This window comes from Ptychodera flava, chromosome 2 (assembly GCF_041260155.1).
Source record: "Ptychodera flava strain L36383 chromosome 2, AS_Pfla_20210202, whole genome shotgun sequence".
Classification (NCBI taxonomy): Eukaryota; Metazoa; Hemichordata; class Enteropneusta; family Ptychoderidae; genus Ptychodera; species Ptychodera flava.
The window spans coordinates 47,764,961-47,786,712 of record NC_091929.1 but is presented as its reverse complement, the minus strand read 5'-3'; the positions used below and the strand labels follow the sequence as shown (position 1 = coordinate 47,786,712).

Sequence of the window (21,752 nt, the reverse complement as noted above, 5' to 3'; positions counted from 1 at the left end):
GAGTACTATCTTTTGATGTTTGTCATATCTGTCGACTGTTTGGTAAACAAGGATTCTCATAAGCCGCTGTTCAAATTGCTTGTTTATTTCACGGAGATTTGTTCAAATGACTATAAATTTTGTATAGGTGTATTTTTAGAAGTTTCATCAATTTATTGGAAACTGCTCCTCCAGTATCTTTAGTCTGTATTGATAGGTTCTGAGGGATACATGGCCCATGCAATTTTTGTCTAAATGATAATGAAATTTGCAAATGTCAATTTTAGGAGGCAAACTTGTATTGTATGTTGTTAAAACATTCTATAAACTGCTCTTGTGACAACTTTTCAATTTTTTATGGAAATTTTTCAGATCTCCCTGGTCAGATTTGTTCTCTGAGTCACTGGATGGCAGACTACATCAGATTATTTTGAATTCATTGGAGTTTTTTGGTGACAAAATCACAGTCAAGTTACATCAGCCATCTGATCATTTATTTTACGGTAGTGCAGAGAGACCAGATGTAAATGGTAACAAAAATGATATTCAAGAGAATTACTAACAAGATAATAGAGTTGGAAGACAATAAGTGTGATAGTCTCAGTGTTTAGGGTAGCAACAAACAAAATGATATTAACGTCTTGTTCTATGTGCCTGCATACGTCATCTAAAATGTATTTTGAAATTTGCAAACTAAGGTTACTGGAATTAATTTTTCATTTTATCACCAATCATTTCAAAACACCAGTGTTTTACAAAACGGTGATTACATGCTGTTTTTGATGAATTCCTTGAATGAAGACACTTATTTGATATCCAAGTTTGCTCAATGACTTTCTGAAAGTGCTTCCAGTTTGTGTTATGACCACTAGAGGGCGCCATGAAAACCAGGCCAGGTCTGCCAGCCATAAAACTGTCACCAGGTGACCAAAGACTTCAAACCAATGGGAAAACTTGCATTCCATCACACATCCCAACGCAGTGTCCATTTCAAGGAAAAATGTACATCAGTTGAAAAATATTCTTACAAAGGTTTTAAACAATGCGCACTTGCGTTCAGTACATGTGATGTAATTGAAATAAAGATGGTAGATATGACCATAAAACATGTTTGTTTCCATAGCTGACAGTATTTCTTTTTTGTACAGACAGCAATTTAGATACAGAATTATCATTTTTATATCTGGCACATTTTTGTTTTCATCACAGCTTCACATCTTAAAGCAGAAGAATTCAAACAGACCATGAACCTATCACAGTAGGTTCATGCACAGACTTACTACGTTTTATTCATATGTTCCTTGCATACATATTAACACTGATTTATGATAAGACATTATGGCGTTTTCAATATCTTGTCTTTCTTGTTTATCCGACACAGCCTGTCAATTCCGTGGATGTAGCTGCAATGCAAGAAGCCCATGGAATGATAACAGATATGTTAGTGGATCAAAATCTGCCACCCAACATTGTCAGCGGATTGAAAGCTATCAGTAATCTAATTAGTCCGCCAACCAATTACAGCAGCTTTCAGAGACCCAAAATTAGTCCATTGATTGCCCTTAGTGAATGCAGCTATGGATCTGATGTGGAAGATTCACCGTTCATTGGGGAACGACCTTCAGCTTTACCAAAGGTAAGCTGCCTTCAATCTCCAATTAGTGTAGTTCTTTTGTTTTTCATCATTCACTCAAGATTTTTCATATTGTCAATCTCAAAAGCATCATTCAGAAATTATTAACTACAGTTAATATTTTGACCAGACCAGTTTGACCAGTTCTACTCCAGAATAAAAAGAACATGCTGTATACACCTAAAAGTCATGTGACAGTGTTACAAACAAAAGTGTACAGGAGCACATGGAAGTACACGTATTTCTATGTACTTTTGCACACATGGTTTGTTTGTACAATGGTCCATTGGAATTCCAGGTTTAGCCTACTGGCTGCCTCTGCTGAGCCAGACCTAGCAGTTATAGTATTGGTCAATTTGTGATATTATCGTCTCATCTGATTTTAGTACATTGTAAACTTTGCCAAGGTTACAAGATAAGGTATCCACTTACCTTCACCAATTTCAATATTGCACATTATAAAACTGAACAAATGCTAGATATACATGCATACTTTAATTTACATCTTCTTAAAGCATCTCTGATATATATTTCACATTTTGCTCATACCAGCCCTCTCACCCCTATCTTCCTTGTCTAGTCATCCAGCCTTTTCCAGGAAAACAAGAGTCAGGCCAAAATCAAGAGTAGAAAATTGTTCTCTGTCAACGCCCAAAAATAATCTGTAGCACTTATTCAGGGTAACCATCTGTCCCTTCATTATCCTGCCACCCCTTCCTCCATTTTTGGAATGGTCTTATTGTTTTGAATAGACAGGTAGACTTTTATACATATGATGAGGGTAGCAGACATACTGGTATGTCCTTTGTCTTTTATTGATGATTTCAATGATAAGACTTTTTTCTTTTTACAGAGATTGCGGCGAAGTTTGCCGCCAAATTTACTCCGCCGTATGTCATCAACCTGGACAACAACCACCTCAGCAACAGGTTAGTATTCATGTCAAAAGTGTAAACACTTTGTAATCAGGTGAAATGGGTTGTGAGTTAGGATTTTCTAAGATTCTGAATATGTCCATGGTACAATGCATTTTTCATGAAGTGCTCTCTATTTTGTCTTATGCATGTACTTTGGGTTTCTTTGGTTTAATGTCTGTGTTTATTTCAGTATCACCAACTTAGCATATTAATGACTTTATTCAAATACTTTTTATTTCTCTGCTGCACAAAATTAAACCACTTATATCAAAAATCAAATCAACTTTGCTTTCTGTAGGAATGCCAACATTGGAGCCTGAACCTGTTCGTACAAGAAGTTCAAGTTTTCGCCATTCTCGCGACAGCACCCCAAACGCCAGCCCCAGTAACAGCCGCAGTGTGAGTCCTACACCGACAAATGGACAATTTACAGGATCAAGGTCTTTTACAGTTGGCCCAAGCAGTGGACTTCATCCACGGTCAAGATCCAGGGGCACTCTTATGCAGACAGAATCCCTAGACAGATCAGACAGCCTTGGAGCAAGACCTAAAAAATCCACCACGCCCCTTTCAAATGATTCTGAATTTGATAATTTTTCAGAGGACAAACAAAATGATGAAACTGAAAATCAAACAGAAAACACAGATTGCACACAGGACATCACGTTAGATGTTCCAAACACTTTACCAAATGATAATAAAGACTTTGAAAATTTAGAAACTACATCCCCTAGAGATCTTCGAAAGTTGAGCGACACGTCACAGTCCAGTGGAGAAGAGAAAATACCAACACCTGTAAAAGAAATTGAGGGTTCTTTCTCCAAAGGAGTGTTGCGGAAATCTGGAAGTGGAAGTAAATCTATAGAAGATGTCACAGAAGAGAATTCTCCAAATAAAGAGGTGAATATTATTATATAAGGTAGTAATAAATTGTGCCTTGAAAGGGAAATGACTTAAAACTTTCATTAAAACTTTCCCGAATGGAACTTTCAACCATTCTCTTACCAGGGGTCATTGTGCAAAGTTTAGTGGTACAGAAACAAATTATGAAACATTTACTGATATTTGAAAATCAAAATGGCTGCCATCCCTGTGTTAACTCTATGGAAAAATACATTATTTTCAATTTTCAAAAACTAAGACAGTGAAAAGTCTTATTTCACCAAGAGCTTTAAAATGAGCCCCAACGAGTGGTAGACCAGGAAAGATTATAAAAATTTGAGAGGCTGAATATCTGTCCCCGAGGCATGTTCTACCTTAAATCTGTAAACTTGATTTCATACTATCAAAGTCTCTGTAATTTCCATTCGTGCACCATATCCTCAAATTTACAACATTTCTAAATTCTTTGAGTCAATTTTCGGAATTTGTGGAATGTTCTGTTCATCAGCCCCGTACCAGTACATTTGATGTTTTTACTTTAATTGCATCAAAGAAAAAGTGTTGAGCCAGTTGTACAGAAGTCACTTACTATACCCAGAACCCTGTGCAGACTGAAATGTCAGTATTGTACCTTATGCCATATCTATCAAGGAAAAGTTATTATATTGTAATCAGTTTTACTAAAAATTTACTAGTTTTCAAGAAAACCGTTTTACAGAGAAACTTTTCTTTTGTATGTGTGGACAAACAAGCTGATCAGGCTGATGTTTTTAAAAGTTTAAACGAAAACAAAGCATGTGAGGGCCCACTTACAGGTCAAAATTTTACAGAATTTTGAAGAAAATATTGATTAATATCTTTTATGGAGGAAGGAATTCAAACATTCATTTGTCCCCATGGAAGAAGTCCATGGGACTAAAGGATTTGGCTTCATCCGTCTGTCTGTCTGTCTGTCTGTCTGTCTGTCTGTCTGTCTGTCTGTCTGTCTGTCTGTCTGTCTGTCTGTCTGTCTGTCTGTCCGTCTGTCTGTCTGTCTGTCTGTCCGTCTGTCTGTCTGTCTGTCCGTCTGTCTGTCTGTCTGTCTGTCTGTCTGTCTGTCTGTCTGTCTGTCTGTCTGTCCAGAGGCCCATTACTCAGACATGCCTTGACCAATTTCATTCAATCTTAATTTACAGACATTAAAGCTTTAATAAACTTGATTTTCTGTCGCTGCCTTTTGATTGGCCAAATCCAGACAAGCACATTTGCATAATACCTGGGGGCCTGTGAGTATATTGAGCATACAAATATTCAGTGTTTGTCCTTTGTGTAGTGACTGTGATAATTTGCTAAAATCTTGGGACAGGAAATTACAAATGAAGAAATAAGAGAAGAAGCAAGTTCAATCACCAAGAAAGAAGTTCAGTTTGACCCAGTCATCATGGAAAGTAATGAACTCTTGAATCGACTGGATAACTGGGACTTTCCAATCTTTGATCTGGCACTGAAAGCTGGTCCCAGGATTCTCAGTCAGGTGAGTATGTAAAAATATTGCCTGGAAGTCAACAACAAATTCAACTCACTGTTATCATCTTACAGTCCTAGATATTCAGTCAGGTGAGTAAGTGAAAATATTGCCTGGAAGCCCACCTGCTGTTATTGTATTATGGCCATAGAATTGTCAGTAGGTAAGTGGATGAATATACCGGTATATCACCTTGAAGTCAACTACAAATCAATTTACTGTTATCGTAGTATGGATGTAGAATTATCAGGCAGTTCAAGTATATGAAGATATGGCCTTGAGAATAAAATCTGCTCACTGTTATGTACTTCAAGCGCTGATATTTGTAGTTAGGTTTTAAGTTTGTATGAGATATTGACCTTCAGCAAGTCCAGTCTTAGTGAAGCTAGTATATGAACAAATTATAAATTTCTATGTAAATTTTTGAAATGTGAAACAGTTCAAGATAGATCATTATAAAACTGATCCCAGAATCACAAATATATTTTTATTTGGTCATATTCTGTTCGAGGACTTCTCTTAGTGCATTAAAATGATTTCTGCTTGGCAACCAAGTCAGTATAGCATTATTGACTTCCTTACTCCAGGTCACATGACTCCCTATAATCATTTACAAGAAATTACCATCAGTCAGTCACGATGATTATTGACTTTTCCCTTCACTGTCATAATTTCATATCCAATTCACTTTGTACACACATTCATATAGGGTACTTTACACATACAATGACATTATGGAATTTTCATTCTATTGTTTTATTTCAGATTGCATATAGAATATTTACTGATGCAGGTATCTTTGAGACTTTTCGTATTCCAACCAAAGAGTTCATGAATTACTTTCAGAGGTTAGAAGATGGCTATAGGAATAAACCATGTAAGTAGAATTGTAAATACAAAACAAGAAATTGTGGATATATCTTATAGGAAACTCTGTGAAATTCTAAAGCATTATTATTGATTGATGCTGTCAGTTTTCACTACCATGGCTGAAACATTTTGATTGATTATCCAAAGATTATGATAGTGATGGTAAACTTTGAGCAGTTGTTCAGTTAGTGTGTGTATTTGACTTCCATAGAAGAAATGGAGTGAGTAGGGGAGAGCAGCTTAATATTTTTTTGTTTGGTCAAATCACTATGAATTCAACTGACAGATAGCATTTGTAATATGTTACCGCAGTTAGAGTAATTTTATTGAGTTCAAATCACACTACTCCAGCGATGTAATTCATGTAAATATAATGTGTAATTTTATAATTGATATTTCTCAGATGTCTTTATGATAGTTACAAAACTTTCAACCCAAACAATACAAGTTAAGGTGGCTGGAAAGGCTATTTTTGCACCAATTCTTTTTTCAGAGTTAATGTCAAGTTTCAAGTGTTAGAATCAAGATATTTAGTTCAAATTTTCAGGATAACTCTCTTTGTTAATACTTTCTCCAAAGAATATAAAAATTGTATATTTGCAGCCATGATTTTGAAATATGACACCAGTAAATATTAAAATTTAATTTTCATATTTTTTTACATATTTGAATTTAATAATAATTGGATAGTATTAATATTACCAAATTAGTTATAAATATGTTGACACTATTAATTGTAAGATTTGTACGGCAGGATTTGTAAATAAAATTTGTTTTTATGATTTTACATGGGTTTACATATCAAAAAATTATTAAAAATTCTTTCAAATTTCAAAATATGATTTTTCAAAAAGTACTTCAAATATAGGAAAATTGTGCCATACATATCTTATCTGTAACCTTGTTAATAGGCTGTAAAAATTCAATGTCCATATCTCATTTCAAAGGTTGGATTAAATTGATATATAATTATGTAGGAAAACTGTTATTCTGTCAAAAATGTTGAAAACAAGCCATATTTGCACCCCTCTTTTGAAGTCACAGAGCAGTCTTTTTGGTAAATCTCACTTTTGACACCTCTTTGACACTCAAAGAATCTAAAAATGCATTTACAATAGCAGTTACTCACTCTGAATGCAAGCACAGCCTTGTCAAACTTTCCTGAAAAACAGCAAATAATGACTTTCCCTTTTTAAACATTTTATTAAAAGCTAGGGGACCTCTACCATAGTTAATACACTAAGGACTCCCCAACTTCTTATTTGGTCAGTTTTTCAGAAGTTTCAACAGGTTATAACTCTGCATGCCTTTGTGCCCAAATGTCTAGTTTTTTTTTTATTCCACAGAGAATGTTGACTTCTTTTATATTTTAATAGTTTTGTTGAAGTTTATAACTGACGCCTTAGCCTTTCCAACCACCTTAAGTGAAGCCTTTCAAAATATCTACACAACAATATTTGTTCCAATGCATTTTGTTTTACTTTGTTTATTTGTTTGTTGGTTGGTTTTTCAGATCACAACAGAATACATGCCGGAGATGTGCTTCATGCTGTGTATTATCTCTCCACACAACCAATTCCGGGATTCCGGCAGCAGAATCCAGAGGATGTGGATAATCCGTCAGCAAAAAGTGGCTCTTCCAGTGATACAGGTAACTTATTAAAGCTCTGTTTCGGCGTCAGATTGTCTTGCCAGGAAATTTACATTTTCAATGGAAAACAAAAGGCTATGACGCCTTCATAATCCTCTGACAGACTAGAACAAACTTGATTGCAGGGATTGATTCCCTTCCTTTAAGATCTGGAAAACTTGCAATGCGGCTGACACAAACTGTCAGAAGGACATCAGATGTTTTGCAAGTCTGTATGCCATGGTTATGGTGAGGATCAAAGCTGAAATTTTATGACAGATTGCATATGATTTCCACGGCAAAGAAGCAAAAAGTTTTCATGTGAAATCAAAATCAAAAGTGATGTTATGATGTTCACCAGCAAAGTTTGAAATGATAGTTAATCAATATTAGACTTAAAATTTATACCCAGATCTCATGTTTTTTTCAAAGAAGTTGAAGTGAGTACAGTGTGGTCTTATGGACTCCCTAACCTAGTGACAACCTGTACAACATCACCTTCAGAGCATGTCTGCTCAAAATCAGAAACAGTAATGAGATAAAGAGACTATGATGTTGTGCCTTGAGGCATTTTTTGCTCAATTTGGTACGATCTATTGACAATGTCAGAGTCAAATATGGACTTGTGCATCGAAAGAAGATATATAAAAAATGCTACAAAAAGAAATGCTACTCTAAAATGCAAATATCTGTGTTTAGATTCAGACAGCGGAGTGACACCCAGTCACACACCGACGGTGACACCAAGGGCCAGTTTTGCAACGGATGACAAAAGCTACGGAGTGCTTGCCGGAAATCTTCCTGCGTTGGAACTGATGGCATTGTATGTAGCGGCGGCTATGCATGACTATGACCACCCTGGGAGAACTAATGCTTTTCTGGTGGCAACCAGAGCTCCTCAGGTAATGTCACAGATAAATATTTTCATGACATTTTCCGGTTGTATCAATATCTTTGTTAATTATTGATGTCATATGTCAGATGTAGAGATGAATTAGTTGTTGACTTAGAAGACTTGATAAATATCGTCATCTCAGTTCCACTGTTTTGTTTGTGGCACATGAATTGTTTTCCTCAAAGGGACGATACCTTTTACTTTTGATAATATTTTCATTATTTTTGTTCTGCAAAACAAATGTGTGTTTTTCATCTGCCAGTGGTATGTTAAAATAGAAAGTATTAGTTTTGAAAACACAAGACAAATGAATTCTAGTCCAGAAGAAAGTTTAGCTGTCTACAATGACATTTTCCACTACAAACATGCTGAATGAGGGCGCTGTTACATGTACAATAACTTAAAACCATATTTATATTTCCCATGATAGGCAATTCTTTACAATGACCGTGCAGTATTAGAGAACCATCACGCCGCTGCAGCGTGGAGTCTCCTATTATCTAATCCTGATTACAATTTCCTAAGTCAGCTTGACGAAGCAGAATTTAAAAGATTCCGATTTCTAGTCATTGAGTTCATCTTAGCAACCGATCTTAAGAGACACTTTGACTTTTTGGTTGAGTTCAATGCCAAGGTATGTAAGAATGGCGTCTATTTCTATTTACATGCTTATTGCTATACTTTCACACACAACAAAACTTGCTCCTCAGTAAGTGTGGAATGACACAAGACTTTAACCCTTTGAGTGCCAAAGTCGATTTTTGTCATCCATATAAAATGTACTCCAGTCAATATTTTTCAACTTTTTCCCAAATTATAGTGAAAAACTGGAGCCAATAAATTGTGATGTCTATTTGGTCCAAAATATCAAAAAAACTTACAGAAAAGTTCATAAAAATTGGTAAATGTTGTACTTAAAGGGTTACCTTTCTTGCATGAATCGTAGATTTTCATTGGCTGTTGATGGGGAATAGTTCCTGATTTTTCGTTGGCTGTTGGTCAGCAATAGAAATTTATTAACTTAAGACTCATACATGAACCCTCATCAGTGTTCATAGACTAGCAAAATGTTAATTTAATTTTAATTCCTTTTTATTTCCGTAACTCTACATGTAGGCAAATTTATCTGATGTATTTTTGATATCAGCTGTTGCTGGTTAAAAAAAGTTCATCTTGTAGTATTTTTCAATTCAGTGTTTTTCATTTTGATGTGAGAGACCGAAAAACTTAAAAAATTGATTTTCATTTACAAGCCATTGACAAATTGTCTATGAGTTATGACGAACAGGCTGTGCTGTAGATTTTAATCGGATATCAACAGACAGAGATTATTCATTTGATTGGTCATTGGCAGGTCAATGACCCTGACGCTAGTGGCATTGATTGGACGGCTGAGCCAGACAGGTTGTTAGTATCACAGATGTGTATCAAGCTAGCCGACATCTCAGGACCAACCAAGTACAAAGACCTTCACATCAGCTGGACAACCAGGATAGCAGAAGAGTTTTATGAACAGGTCAGAATCAATACTTTAAAGGGCAAAGCTTCCATACCATTGATTAAATCAATGGACCTTTTCTAATAACACAACACCCGTTTTTTTAGTTGTTAATGCTTTTTAAATAAATATGTACTGCACAGTATTTTAAATTTAAAAAGAAAATTGCACATTCAGTAAAATATATTTTGTTTTGAAATTTTTTACATCACTGGAAAAAGAAGTTTGCTCAGCAACTCCAAATTTCTTTCAGTCCAGTAAAACATTTATGCTTAAGAAGCTATGCAATATTGTACTAAATTGTATGCAGTTGTCATACTGTACAAGCTCTGTGTTTGCATCTCAGTTGACAAGAACTGTTTCTGTAATTTCATTGATGCAGTATGTTGTAAGGTAGAGTGGTCATTTTGAGATATCTTGGCTATTTCAATTGTTAAAAATTTTGTGTTTTGCTTACACATCCCCTTAGGGTGATGAAGAAGCAGGTCGTGGACTCCCTATCTCCCCATACATGGACAGAAGGAATGCCCAGCTGGCCAAACTACAGGAGACGTTCATCAACCACTTGGTGGCACCGTTGTGTAATGCGTATGGACAGGCTGGATTGCTACCAGGGCATTGGGCTGAGGAAGAGTCTGATACAGAAGGTGAAAAAAATCATTAATTTTATGACTTTTCTGGAAAATTGTCAATTTACAGGGAATCAATTCTTTCAATAGCGCTGATCGCAAATGACATCATTCTTTTCTCATTAATATGCAAAAAATAAATGTTTGTCAACATTTTTGTATAAACGACGAAATAAAACCTGCTAGTGTTATATAATGGCTACTAAAAGTCACACTAATTGGTATGAATTTATGGCTCTGACTTCATGCTGCAATGACAGCCGTGCATCCAACAACAATTTGTCAGAATTTAGGCAGCAATGTCTGATGTCGCACGTGTACTGCTATATTACATGAAATTGCGATCAACGCCATAAATGAGTGCATTCGTACAACAATGTCATTGTTTTAGAAGGTGAAATTTTGATACACTATGTAGAATTTGTCATCATTACAAGTGTCATTTTGAAATGATGAATCCAATAGATTTTATTGCATGGATACAATGCATTTCCTCTTTACATTGAAATGCTTCTATAACACTGATTTACAAAATTGATGGCAAACAAACAGACGCAGGAAAAGCCATTAGGCCTGTATGCACACTTCCATTTTCAAGGTATGATTCATAGCATCAGTGTTATGAACATAATACAGGAACTGTGATAGCTTTCACAGTTAATGCAAGATCATAATTGTCACCAGAAATGAAAATTTCAAATGAGGGAGAATAAAGGGCAAGTTCAAATCACTTGAACTTTTACTCTGGTGTATAAAATTGGAAGACTAGAAAGGAAGTTGAGAGAGAGTTTCATAAATGGTCACTGTGAAACATCTGTTGCCATGTTACCATTGCTATGACAATGACTGTTGCCATGTTACCATGTGAGGTGTTGATTACTGTATGACAATGTCAGTTGCCATGTTACCATTGCTATAACAATATTTGTTGCCATGATACCATTGCTAGGTGCTGATCACAAGATCGATGCTGACATCTCAGGGAATGATGATAGCAACACTGAGGGCGCTACAGTAGACGATGATGAGGATAGTAGTGAAGGTTGGTTTTATCAGCCATTTGATTCAAACTTACGACATGAGTGATTTTGAGTGTTGTAATTTTCAAGGAACAACTTCCACAACTCCAGAACTTTTATACATCTAGCACGAATGAAAGAACCATATGTTAAACAAAAAGTACATGTGTTAATTTTCTTGTTTGAAAACTTCAATATCTGTAACTTGAACAATCAAACCATATGACTTCACATTTTCTGCAGTGAGACAGAGATACACACCAAAAAGACTAGTGAGGACTTTCAAAAAGTTCTACGACATCTCAGTCACTCAAATGATTAGCGACAGCATTCCCAGCTTTGACTTATTACAGTGATTCATATACTGTATCACGTGATACAATATATAGACAATTTTGGAACCAATCCTGACAGATATAGCATGCTAGCAGGGTACGCTTACCCATTCCGGACACCTGGTACCACCACTAACTATCAGTGGTTCAGGATGGTCCTACTTAAATTTGTAAATCACAAATGTCCCATGGACCTGGTAATGTATTACCTTGAATGGAAATGATTATTGGACCAGTTTAATATCATTTTGACAGCCTGATCCAAACTCAAGCACTGGAGAAATTAATCTGACGTTGTATTCCAGTGAAATTTTCAACATCCATTTGGAATTGTTTTCATAAATTTCATTGAAAGATATTCTCATTCAGAGATCCTAAGCTGTGTAGAATCTTGACCAGGTTATCATGACCTCCATTGATCAGAGTAAAGACCTATCCTGGACTGGTGACTGAATTTCACAGAGAGAATATTCCATTGCGTGAAGGGAATGCCAACTGTATGACATCACAAGCCCCTTAGTACCCTCATCATTAAGACATAAAAGTACCCCCTAGTACCATCAGTGTGACATCACATCACCCTCTAATTCATTCATCACTAGCACTGCATGACATCACAGACCCCCTAGTACCTTCACTGTGACATCACATCACCCTCTAATTCATTCATCACTAGCACTGCATGACATCACAGACCCCCTAGTACCATCAGTGTGACATCACATCACCCTCTAATACATTCATCACTAGCACTGCATGACATCACAGACCCCCTAGTACCTTCACTGTGACATCACATCACCCTCTAATACATTCATCACTAACACTGCATGACATCACAGACCCCCTAGTACATTCACCGTGACATCACATCACCCTCTAATTCATTCATCACTAGCACTGCATGACATCACAGCCCCCCTAGTACCTTCATTGAGTAAAACACTGCCAATGAAGCTAAAGTTGCACTCACTTTATAATGTGTAGTAAATTCAAGAAATAATCAAAGACTACATGCATTTCTAGGTAGTCTATCATTAGGGGACGACTGCATTAACTTGCATGGTACCTGAAACCCGAGTCCTTGCCTGAGCAACTCGGGTGACAAATAGAAGACTTTTAATCCCCAAGGTGTGAATGTTCCATTGTTATGTTTATCTAATCCAGCTGGTGCTATTGTAGTTCCATTGTAGGAAAGGCAGGTCTGTGAAATTGATCCTCTAGGGAAGTAGGGTATTCCTAAGTTAATGGAGCCTTCCCGTAATTTGATGTCATACCTATGGACTCCTTAACTTTGGAAGATTCTGTCGTCACTCAGGAGTGAATTCTGTTGCCATGACTTTAGGTGTTAATGGTTTTATATGGAAAGTGCATTTTGCGTTTTCAACATTTCATTTCTTAGAAATAGGAATATTCTAGTCTCTAAAGACTTTCCTATGAAGTATGCACAAGTCTTAAATTGTTTTGTAACCATACCTCTAACAGAGGCAGTTTTTTTTTATGCCTCTAACTTTTGAATTAATTTTCTCTTTCCAGGAGCAAAATTGCCGCTGAAATCTAGAAAATCAAAAACTAAGAAGATTGTCAGTATACTCACAAAGCACATCAAGGAAAACCATGAAATGTGGATCAAAGTCCTGGAGAAAGACGCGAAAGAGAAAGCAGAGAAAGAAAAACAGGAACAGGAGGAGAAGGCAAAAGGAGAAGAGACGGACAACATGGAAACAATTCAGGAAGAAAGCAAGGAACAGATTGAAAAGGTGGAAAAAACAAATAACACGGAAACAAAACAAAAGCAGAAGAAAAAAGTCCGTCTTGGACCAGTATCAACCATGGTAGAAAGTGACCAATCAGATGACTGTATTCCAAAAGATGGCCATGATGATGCATGATCATGTTCTAAGAGATGTTGTGATTGGTTGGTTGGTTGGTTTGTAGCAAGCAAAAACACCATATTTGGTGTGATTCTATATCTTACACAGTCATTCTCATTGGCTGAGCAAGGTGAATCTCCTTGAAATTCAAATTTTATCCAGTATTAGGAACTCTGAATAGAGAAAGCTGATCGGTTACTTTACCTTATAAATAGTATTGTATATTTTTAATGTGTCGCTACATAAATTGTTCATGTGGAAGCTCACACTAGAGGTGGCCAATCAGACTGTAGCTTTCATACATGTGCGGGAGCAGGTGATTCTCTTTTAATGATCTGTGAGATGTGATTGGCTGAATGACCTGTGAAGGAGTGCTGTGTCTTCTTGTCTATGAGTATTGCAGGTGTATTGGAATCACGGTTAAAATACCAAGATGAAAGTTGTAAGGTAGAAAGCATTGTGAATCCAAGTAAACACTACACCCCCTTATCTCTGTACATTTTGGGATAATCTCATTGTTCATTTTAGTTTTGTACAAAGTTTGGTTGAATATAGAATTATAGAAAAATATTTTCAGCCCGTCAACTGAAATTGTACATTTTTCGAAAACTCTTGTCCACCCAACTCACCCCTTGTACTTCTCAAACATGGTATGATCCAGTAAGGTTATTCCATTATGTAATAATTTAAGGGGAGTTGAAGCTTGAAATGATGTATGTAGATAAATTGTTACAAGCTGATATTAAAACCTTTTAAAAAGTAGTACATCTTGTAGTACAACTTCTTTATGACAAATGCTGCTGTTAAGAGATCGCAAGCTTCCTAGTTCTAGCATTGTATATATAACTGTTGTTTCAGCCAATCAGGTCACAGTGTTGGTGTCTAATTTACATATATATGTATCCTGTTGTAACTTTTATCATCAATTGATATGAAAACAGATGAATGCATTTGGTTTGACCAAAGGTATTTCTGTATTTGACACCAAAACTTGATGCAACGATTGATATAATACATAATCAAATGGCACAAAATTTCTTTGGCATTACTTGTGTAGGGGCAATTTGAGGGACCTGCTCACAAAGTTTTGCCTTGAGGGCAGCATTTCATTGTGTAGGGGCAATTTGAGGGACCTGCTCACAAAGTTTTGCCTTGAGGGCAGCATTTCATTGTGTCTTCCCTATTTTATACCTGCTATGCAAATTTGATTTCTGCTTTACTGTGATCACGCTGTCCCCTTCCCTTCCCAAGCTGTCTCCCCTACAGACAAAATGGTGAAGCTGATGACCTCATGAAGTTTACCCCACCCAACAACATCTGTTGTAGCAATTTAATTTATCTTGTGTTTTATCAGGGAATACTTTTAATCAAACTTGTCAGAGAAGTTATTTGCAATTTACTGTAATTAGAACTTTTTAATGCATTAAGAAGTGTGATATGAAGTTTTCTTATTTATATCTAATTATATATTTATTCCCTAGGATAAACTTTTTTTGCTGAATTCTTATCTGTGTGAAAACAAGGATATATTTTGTAGATATCTTAGATTTTAGTTGTATATCTTCTCCAGTTCTCCTTTCATATTTATATAATATCGTTTGCATATCTTGATGCCTAATGATAAAATATATCGGTTGAATTTTCTATTATTTGCAGAAATATGAAAGACGTATACAGGTTATTCATCGGATATATACACTTCAGATATCTAACAAGGAAATCATCATTCATCTTAAAAATACATGGCTTTTCAGTGATCATTTCCGGCCAAAATTACTCATATACCATACATCCATATTTATATGCTGCAGTTGTAAGCGCTATTCTTTTTTCAGCCGAAAAATGCAAAGCTGAGAATATTTCCCAAGTGTAATTTCATTGGCCAACAGTCACAGGTTGTACCACTTGAATCAGTAATATTAATAAGTCAATTTATGTTGCCATTCATGCATTTGTTGGTAGTTCCAAAAGACGTGACCTTCAAAGGTACTTATTGAATCTATATTTGCAGATATTAGCACCCTTAGTGTCTTATATGGAATAGTGTTACCCTCAATTCAGACGTGGAACAGATGATACCAGGGCCCTCAGTGTCATACATGGAACAGATAACAGCACCCTCAGAGTCTTGCATACAAAGACCTAGTATCTCAATGTCATATAGACATAGACGTCACCATGTCTACAGCAGACATCCATGGTCATTTAGTCCTTATTGGCTTTATCTTAAAAATTCATTCAAAATGTAGTTGTTTGACTGTTGTATGCAGTTGAATCTCTGTGGTTTTCAAGCATAAAATGGCAGCAAGTTTAGTACCGGTATATCAGTCTGTGAAAAATATACTCTGTAGACTGCTTAAAAAGAGAGAAATGCTTGAATGAAATGATAAAAAAGATGTTGTTTACAATTTTATGTATGATATCAACACAATGTATGAATAAAAGTGGATCAGTCATATTTTTGGGTGATGATAATAAATTTAAAATTAATGAAGTTTTGAAAACATTTGGAGGGGAAGGTGGCTAAACAAAGACTTAAAAATGTCTTGCATACTAAGTAATTTATGATCAACTTATTTAAAGGCATGACTATTTTTGTAAATCAGGAACTAGAATATGTTAGACATGGCTAGACAAACATTGGCCAGTTTTGAAATGAAAGGCCTGTCTTCAGGATGAAAATATAATAGGTATGAATTAATAGAGCATGCTTTTTAAATGATGAGTTTTGTGGATCATCTTAAGGTAGCATGCATCTCGAAAGTGAAAGACAAACTTTTGCTCTAACTTTCCTCAAGGAATCTTTCGATCATTCTCTTTCAAAATCAGAATAAAAATAGGGGGTCACCATGCAAATTTTGGTACTGGAGAAAGAAATTACCCAAGATTTACCGATATTTGAAATTCAAAATGGCCGCCATCCCTGTGTTAACTCTATGGAGAAAAATAAATATTTTCGAATTTCGAAAAGCAAAGCCGGTGAAAAGTTTTCTTTCACCAAGAGCTTTAAAATGAATCCCCACATGTGGTATATCAGAAGAGATTTGTAAAAGTTTTAGAGTCCGAATATCTGTCCCCGAGGTGCGTTCTACCTTGATCTTGTTATGCCTGCAAAGAAGAGTGTAATGTTTCTTTCAACCTTATTCCTGTTTTCCATGAAGTATCTGATTGTTAATCTCTGACTGTGTTCAAAAGAGTTGATCTGTCAACAGCCAATCAGAGACTTGATCTTTCAACCACCATCTGTCAACAACCAATCAGACACTTTGTTTTATGAACTACCATGAATTGCAATAGCTATATTCTTATTGGTTGTTACTGATTATGGACCAAATAAGAACTATATGATTAATCCAATCAGAAAAAACCAGTCTTCCAATAATTGTTAGCCAATCAGAGACAGCCAGGTGACATATAATTGTTAGCCAATCAGAGACAGCCAGGTGACATCCATTTGATTTTCACCCATTGTTCAAATGACTGCATGCTTGTTAAATGCCAAATTCAAACAGCTTCCTTCAAGACCTGCTTCTTTTACCTGCTATTAGGAACTGCAATATCCAGATTGCAGAGTTAGGACATTTCTTCCTAGATATTCAAGAATACTTAAAAATATATTAAGAGAGTATTACCAAATATCACCTATTCTTGTGTCATATTAGCATGATTGTCATTTGCTGTGTTAGACACGAGACAAAATCAAACGCCTAGTCCAGCACAAATGACATGGATGCTGAAACAACACTATGAACAGGTGATTTAATATGGTGATATGGATGTAAACAAAACAGTAAATAGCACATAGTTTCCACTGATGCAAACACCATGCTAACACCATTCAACATACTGTTACTGTATATATTTACGCGAAATATCCGTGTTCCTCAAAGCTCTTTAAATTTTGATGTTGGCAACATTGTATCGTATGCGGCAAGTGGTGGTCATTTTGTTTGTTAACTTACAACTTGGGGAACACCCCATTAATATGTTGATGTTTAATGTATCTATTTTGATCATAACGGTAAAATGTTATGGCAGATATTTTACACCGAGATGAGAGCAATATGGTTATGGGTAAATGATAATACCAATAGTTATCAAATCTCAGCTCCCAGCGCAGTGTAAACGTAGCAACTGAATCTTAACTCACAGCCCATCATAGGATGATCTGTGTAAACTTTTGCAGGTCAGAACAGTGGAAGAATGATGTTTGTATCAATGAGGAGCCTTCAATCTTTTATTCCAAGTTGACACAAGCCAATGATGAGTACTTGAATTTCTTCCATCAACACGCCTGTTGAACTGCCTTCAAAGAAATTCCTCCTCAATACCAAAATATGGGAAGTATTCTCATCTTTGATGTATACAATCGCATTAATCTAGAATGTGATGCTGCAGTCGGTGTCAGGCTGTTTGGGCTTCTTTTTTTTTTTTTTCGTTCATTTCAAAAAAAAAAGTGTTCACAGTTGTATTTAAATTCACTGAAATCCATGAATCTTCATAATACTTTGCTGCTGAGAGCTTTAATTAGTCAATGGAAGGGAATTTTTTGTTATTTCCAGTTTTATGTTGTGATCCCACATTTACTTGTACATTTCAAGGCCATAGAATTATTAGTTTGTAAACTGTGATTTTATTCCAAACTACCATTTGAAAACATGATTTTTCACCGAGATGTACTGAGCTGTTCCGGTATATCAAGAATGTTTTACTGAAGAACTCTCCAGTGACGCTATTGCTCATGAATTTTTTATCAAAATACCCACCAACTACCTGTAATTTAAGAAACTGTTGGTCATCAGAAAGCCACATGATTTCCACCTAAATTGTGTTTATTCCAGCAATTGTCCCAAAATAGTTTTAAGGAATATTTTGTGTGCTTCAAAAAGATACTGGCATCATGAATGAATTAAAATACTAAAGCAGTGACAGCTGTGTTTATTGTATTTATGAATATGCACTGGAAAAGATGGCTGAAACTTCATTAAAAAGTAAAACTGGCAGCTCAGGCAGCCATCTTTTATTTGTATGATTCAAAAACGTCAATGATTGATCAGGGAAATGTGCAGCCTGTAACAAGGGCGACAGCTATTTGCATTGTCGTAAGTTTTATATTTTGTCAAGTGATACATCCAAATGGCAGCCATATTGCATTCTAATGAGCAGACAAAACAATATGGCTGCCTCTCAAGCAGCCATATTGTTTTGTGCTGACTGTACGAGATTATAATTTCATGCTTTCACAATGTTACTGATTTTTTATGAAACATAGGTGTGCCTTTCAAATATAAAATAAGCATTTTTGGTGGTCAATAATTTCAGTGAATGTTTTAACAGCATTGTGATGACGTCATTGTAATGTGATGTTTCACGCTTCTTGGAGTTTTACTGAATAGGGAAATCTATCTGAATGTGCTTCAAAGCTTAGAGAATTATCCAAGAATTTAAATTGATTCCTTCCAGAAGAAGGAATCCATCCAAAAGACTTTGCATTCAAGAAAGCTTAAATACTAATATATTGAATTTTCTGTTGTTGCATAGTTGCCATGACAACAGCCAATCACAGGAGTCCATCCAAAAAACTGAGTGTTCAATGAAGTGTGAAAACTAATATATTGAAATTTCTGTTGTTGCATAATTGCCATGACAACAGCCAATCACAGGTGAGAATTATGTATCAATCACTGTGACAATGAAGTGTGTGTATGGTATGTATAAAGTCAGAAGGCAACTGTGTTATGAATTAGATGTCACTGGCAAAATAAAGAAATGTGAATTAATTTTGAATATAAGTACAAATAAATTAGTTTATACTTCTACACTAGACAGACACAATGCATGTTTTTATCCGTTTTGTTTCAATTTTTTTTTAAATTTTGATTTGCTTTTTATGGCACTTTTCACATCACATTCTCTCTTCAACGTTGAAATGTAATTAACTGTGGCAAAGAGTACTATCACTGTTACAAATTTACATTGTCACTGTAAAAAAAGCACAAAATGAAAGAAAGTATGCCCCGTCAACAACCCCTACAATTTTCTATGGTTTGGTCTATCTGTTGTAGAAAACAAAGGACTATTCTACATCATGAATATACTAGGGTTGAGAAGGTTAATGTAGACAAGAGTTATGTAGAGAATCTGGTGTATTGCTTGTCAACTTAATTTCTCTGTAAATTAATGCTCCAATGATTTGAGGAATAAAAGACACATATAACTTCAAGTTCACAAGTTTATTGAGTTTTTTTCATACTGGAATGATTCCACCCGAAGGAAACTTTCCAGTTTTCCTTCACTACAAAAGAAAGGTATTCAAATATGTTACATAGTATAGATTAGATATCGATAGATTAGATAACTCTATTGCTATTATATACATTCATGTACATTAGGAAATTGTCTTGCTGTCGTCACACAAAACAACACAACATCAGATATTACATGTAACTAAAAACACTTTAAAAACCGACTATAAAACCAAAAAACTAATACGAAGGAGGTATGAGTAAAAAAGAATATAAATTCTTATGGATACAGGTAATAAAAAATACAATTGCGAATTAAAAATTGCGATCTGAAAGTATTTGAACAGCACGTGGATAAAAACTATTGCTAAAACGTGCGGTATTCACTTTAAAGGACCGATAGCGCCGTCCAGAGGGGAGTAATTGAAATAAATCATGAGCTGGATGAGTGCTGTCATCGATGATATGTGAGGCCCTGTTAGCCACACGCTGCCGATAGATATCATCAAGTGAGAGTAAATCTGTGCCAATAATCCTTGATGCAGTAGTAACAATTTTGTTTAATTGTGCTTTCTCTTGCTGAGATAATGAGCCAAACCAAATAGTGATTGATAAAGTTAACAGACTTTCGATCACAGCCCTGTAAATTGAATCATTATATTCTTACTGATTCCAAATTTCTTCACCGCCTCAAAAAATAGAGGCGTTGCTGGGCTCCTTTGGTGATATTAACAGTGTTTCTGTGCCTTTTTAAGTCATTCAAAATGGTAGTTCCGAGGAACTTAAAACAATCAACAATCTCTATGGAAGTACCATTAATAACAAGAGGTTCAGGGACAGGTTTGTCTTTGCGAAAGTCGATGAACATTTCTTTGGTTTTAGAAACATGAAGTTCAAGGTTATTTTCTGAACTCCAACTGACAAGATTGTCAACTTGTTTGTGATATGAAGTTTCGTTGGAGTTGTTTATGAGCCCTTCAATGGTTGTATCATCTACAAATTTAATCAATGGAGAGGTATCATGAGTAGAAACACAATCATAAGTATACAGGGAGTAAAGGAACGGTGACAGAACGCATCCTTGAGGTGCGCCTGTATTGAGTACAAGAGACGAAGACATGGCATCACCTATTTTAACAATTTGTGGTCTGTTCAAAAGAAAATCAAGAATCCATAAACTAATAGAGTCAACAAAACCGATCTGTTTAAGTTTGCCGAAAAGCTTGTACGGAGTATCGTATTGAAGGCCGAGCTGAAATCTACAAACACATTCTAACATATCTATTTGGTTTATCCAAATGTTCAAGTGCGTAATGGATACCTAGAGAGACGGCATCCTCAACAGATCTGTTTTGACGATAAGCAAATTGAAAGGGGTCAGACAGTGAACTGGGACAGGACTTCAAAAATGCCAGAATCAAACGCTCAAGTGTTTTCATTACAACAGAAGTCAGTGCGACTGGCCTGTAGTCATTTAAACAAGATATTGATGCTTTTTTCGGTATTGGTACTATGACTGATTTTTTGAAGCAATGAGGAACTTTGCATTGTTTGAGCGATAGATTGAAGATGTCTGTGAAGACACCGGACAGCTGCTGAGCACAGTTATTCAACAGACGTGGTGAAATTTTGTCAGGACCTGCTGCTTTCTTGAAATTTAGGCGATTGAACTGACTTTGAACGTCAGACTCATGAATAACAAAAGGTGGAGTATGCGGATATCCTGGGGGGGGGGGGAGGGCTTGGAAGATTTTGGGGAAAAAAAGATGCCAGGTGGATCGATCGAAAAAAAAATATGGCTTTAAGTGGCTGATGGAAAAACAATTATGGACCATTGCGACT

At 35.7% G+C, this 21,752-nt stretch overlaps 1 protein-coding gene across 1 annotated transcript in view; it reads left to right on the top strand.

Moving 5' to 3' along the window:
* LOC139122611 (cGMP-inhibited 3',5'-cyclic phosphodiesterase 3A-like) overlaps window positions 1-13,863 on the top strand; it is a 126,699-nt gene extending 112,836 nt beyond the window's left edge. Inside the window, exons 2-13 of the mRNA XM_070688176.1 lie at window positions 1,361-1,615; window positions 2,466-2,541; window positions 2,828-3,429; window positions 4,757-4,924; window positions 5,681-5,792; window positions 7,299-7,436; window positions 8,115-8,317; window positions 8,741-8,944; window positions 9,665-9,826; window positions 10,278-10,455; window positions 11,387-11,479; window positions 13,328-13,863. Of these exons, the coding sequence (XP_070544277.1) occupies window positions 1,361-1,615; window positions 2,466-2,541; window positions 2,828-3,429; window positions 4,757-4,924; window positions 5,681-5,792; window positions 7,299-7,436; window positions 8,115-8,317; window positions 8,741-8,944; window positions 9,665-9,826; window positions 10,278-10,455; window positions 11,387-11,479; window positions 13,328-13,683 (2,547 nt within the window). The 3' untranslated portion in view covers window positions 13,684-13,863. The remainder of the gene's footprint in view (window positions 1-1,360; window positions 1,616-2,465; window positions 2,542-2,827; window positions 3,430-4,756; window positions 4,925-5,680; window positions 5,793-7,298; window positions 7,437-8,114; window positions 8,318-8,740; window positions 8,945-9,664; window positions 9,827-10,277; window positions 10,456-11,386; window positions 11,480-13,327) is intronic.
* The last annotated feature ends 7,889 nt before the right edge of the window (window positions 13,864-21,752 follow it).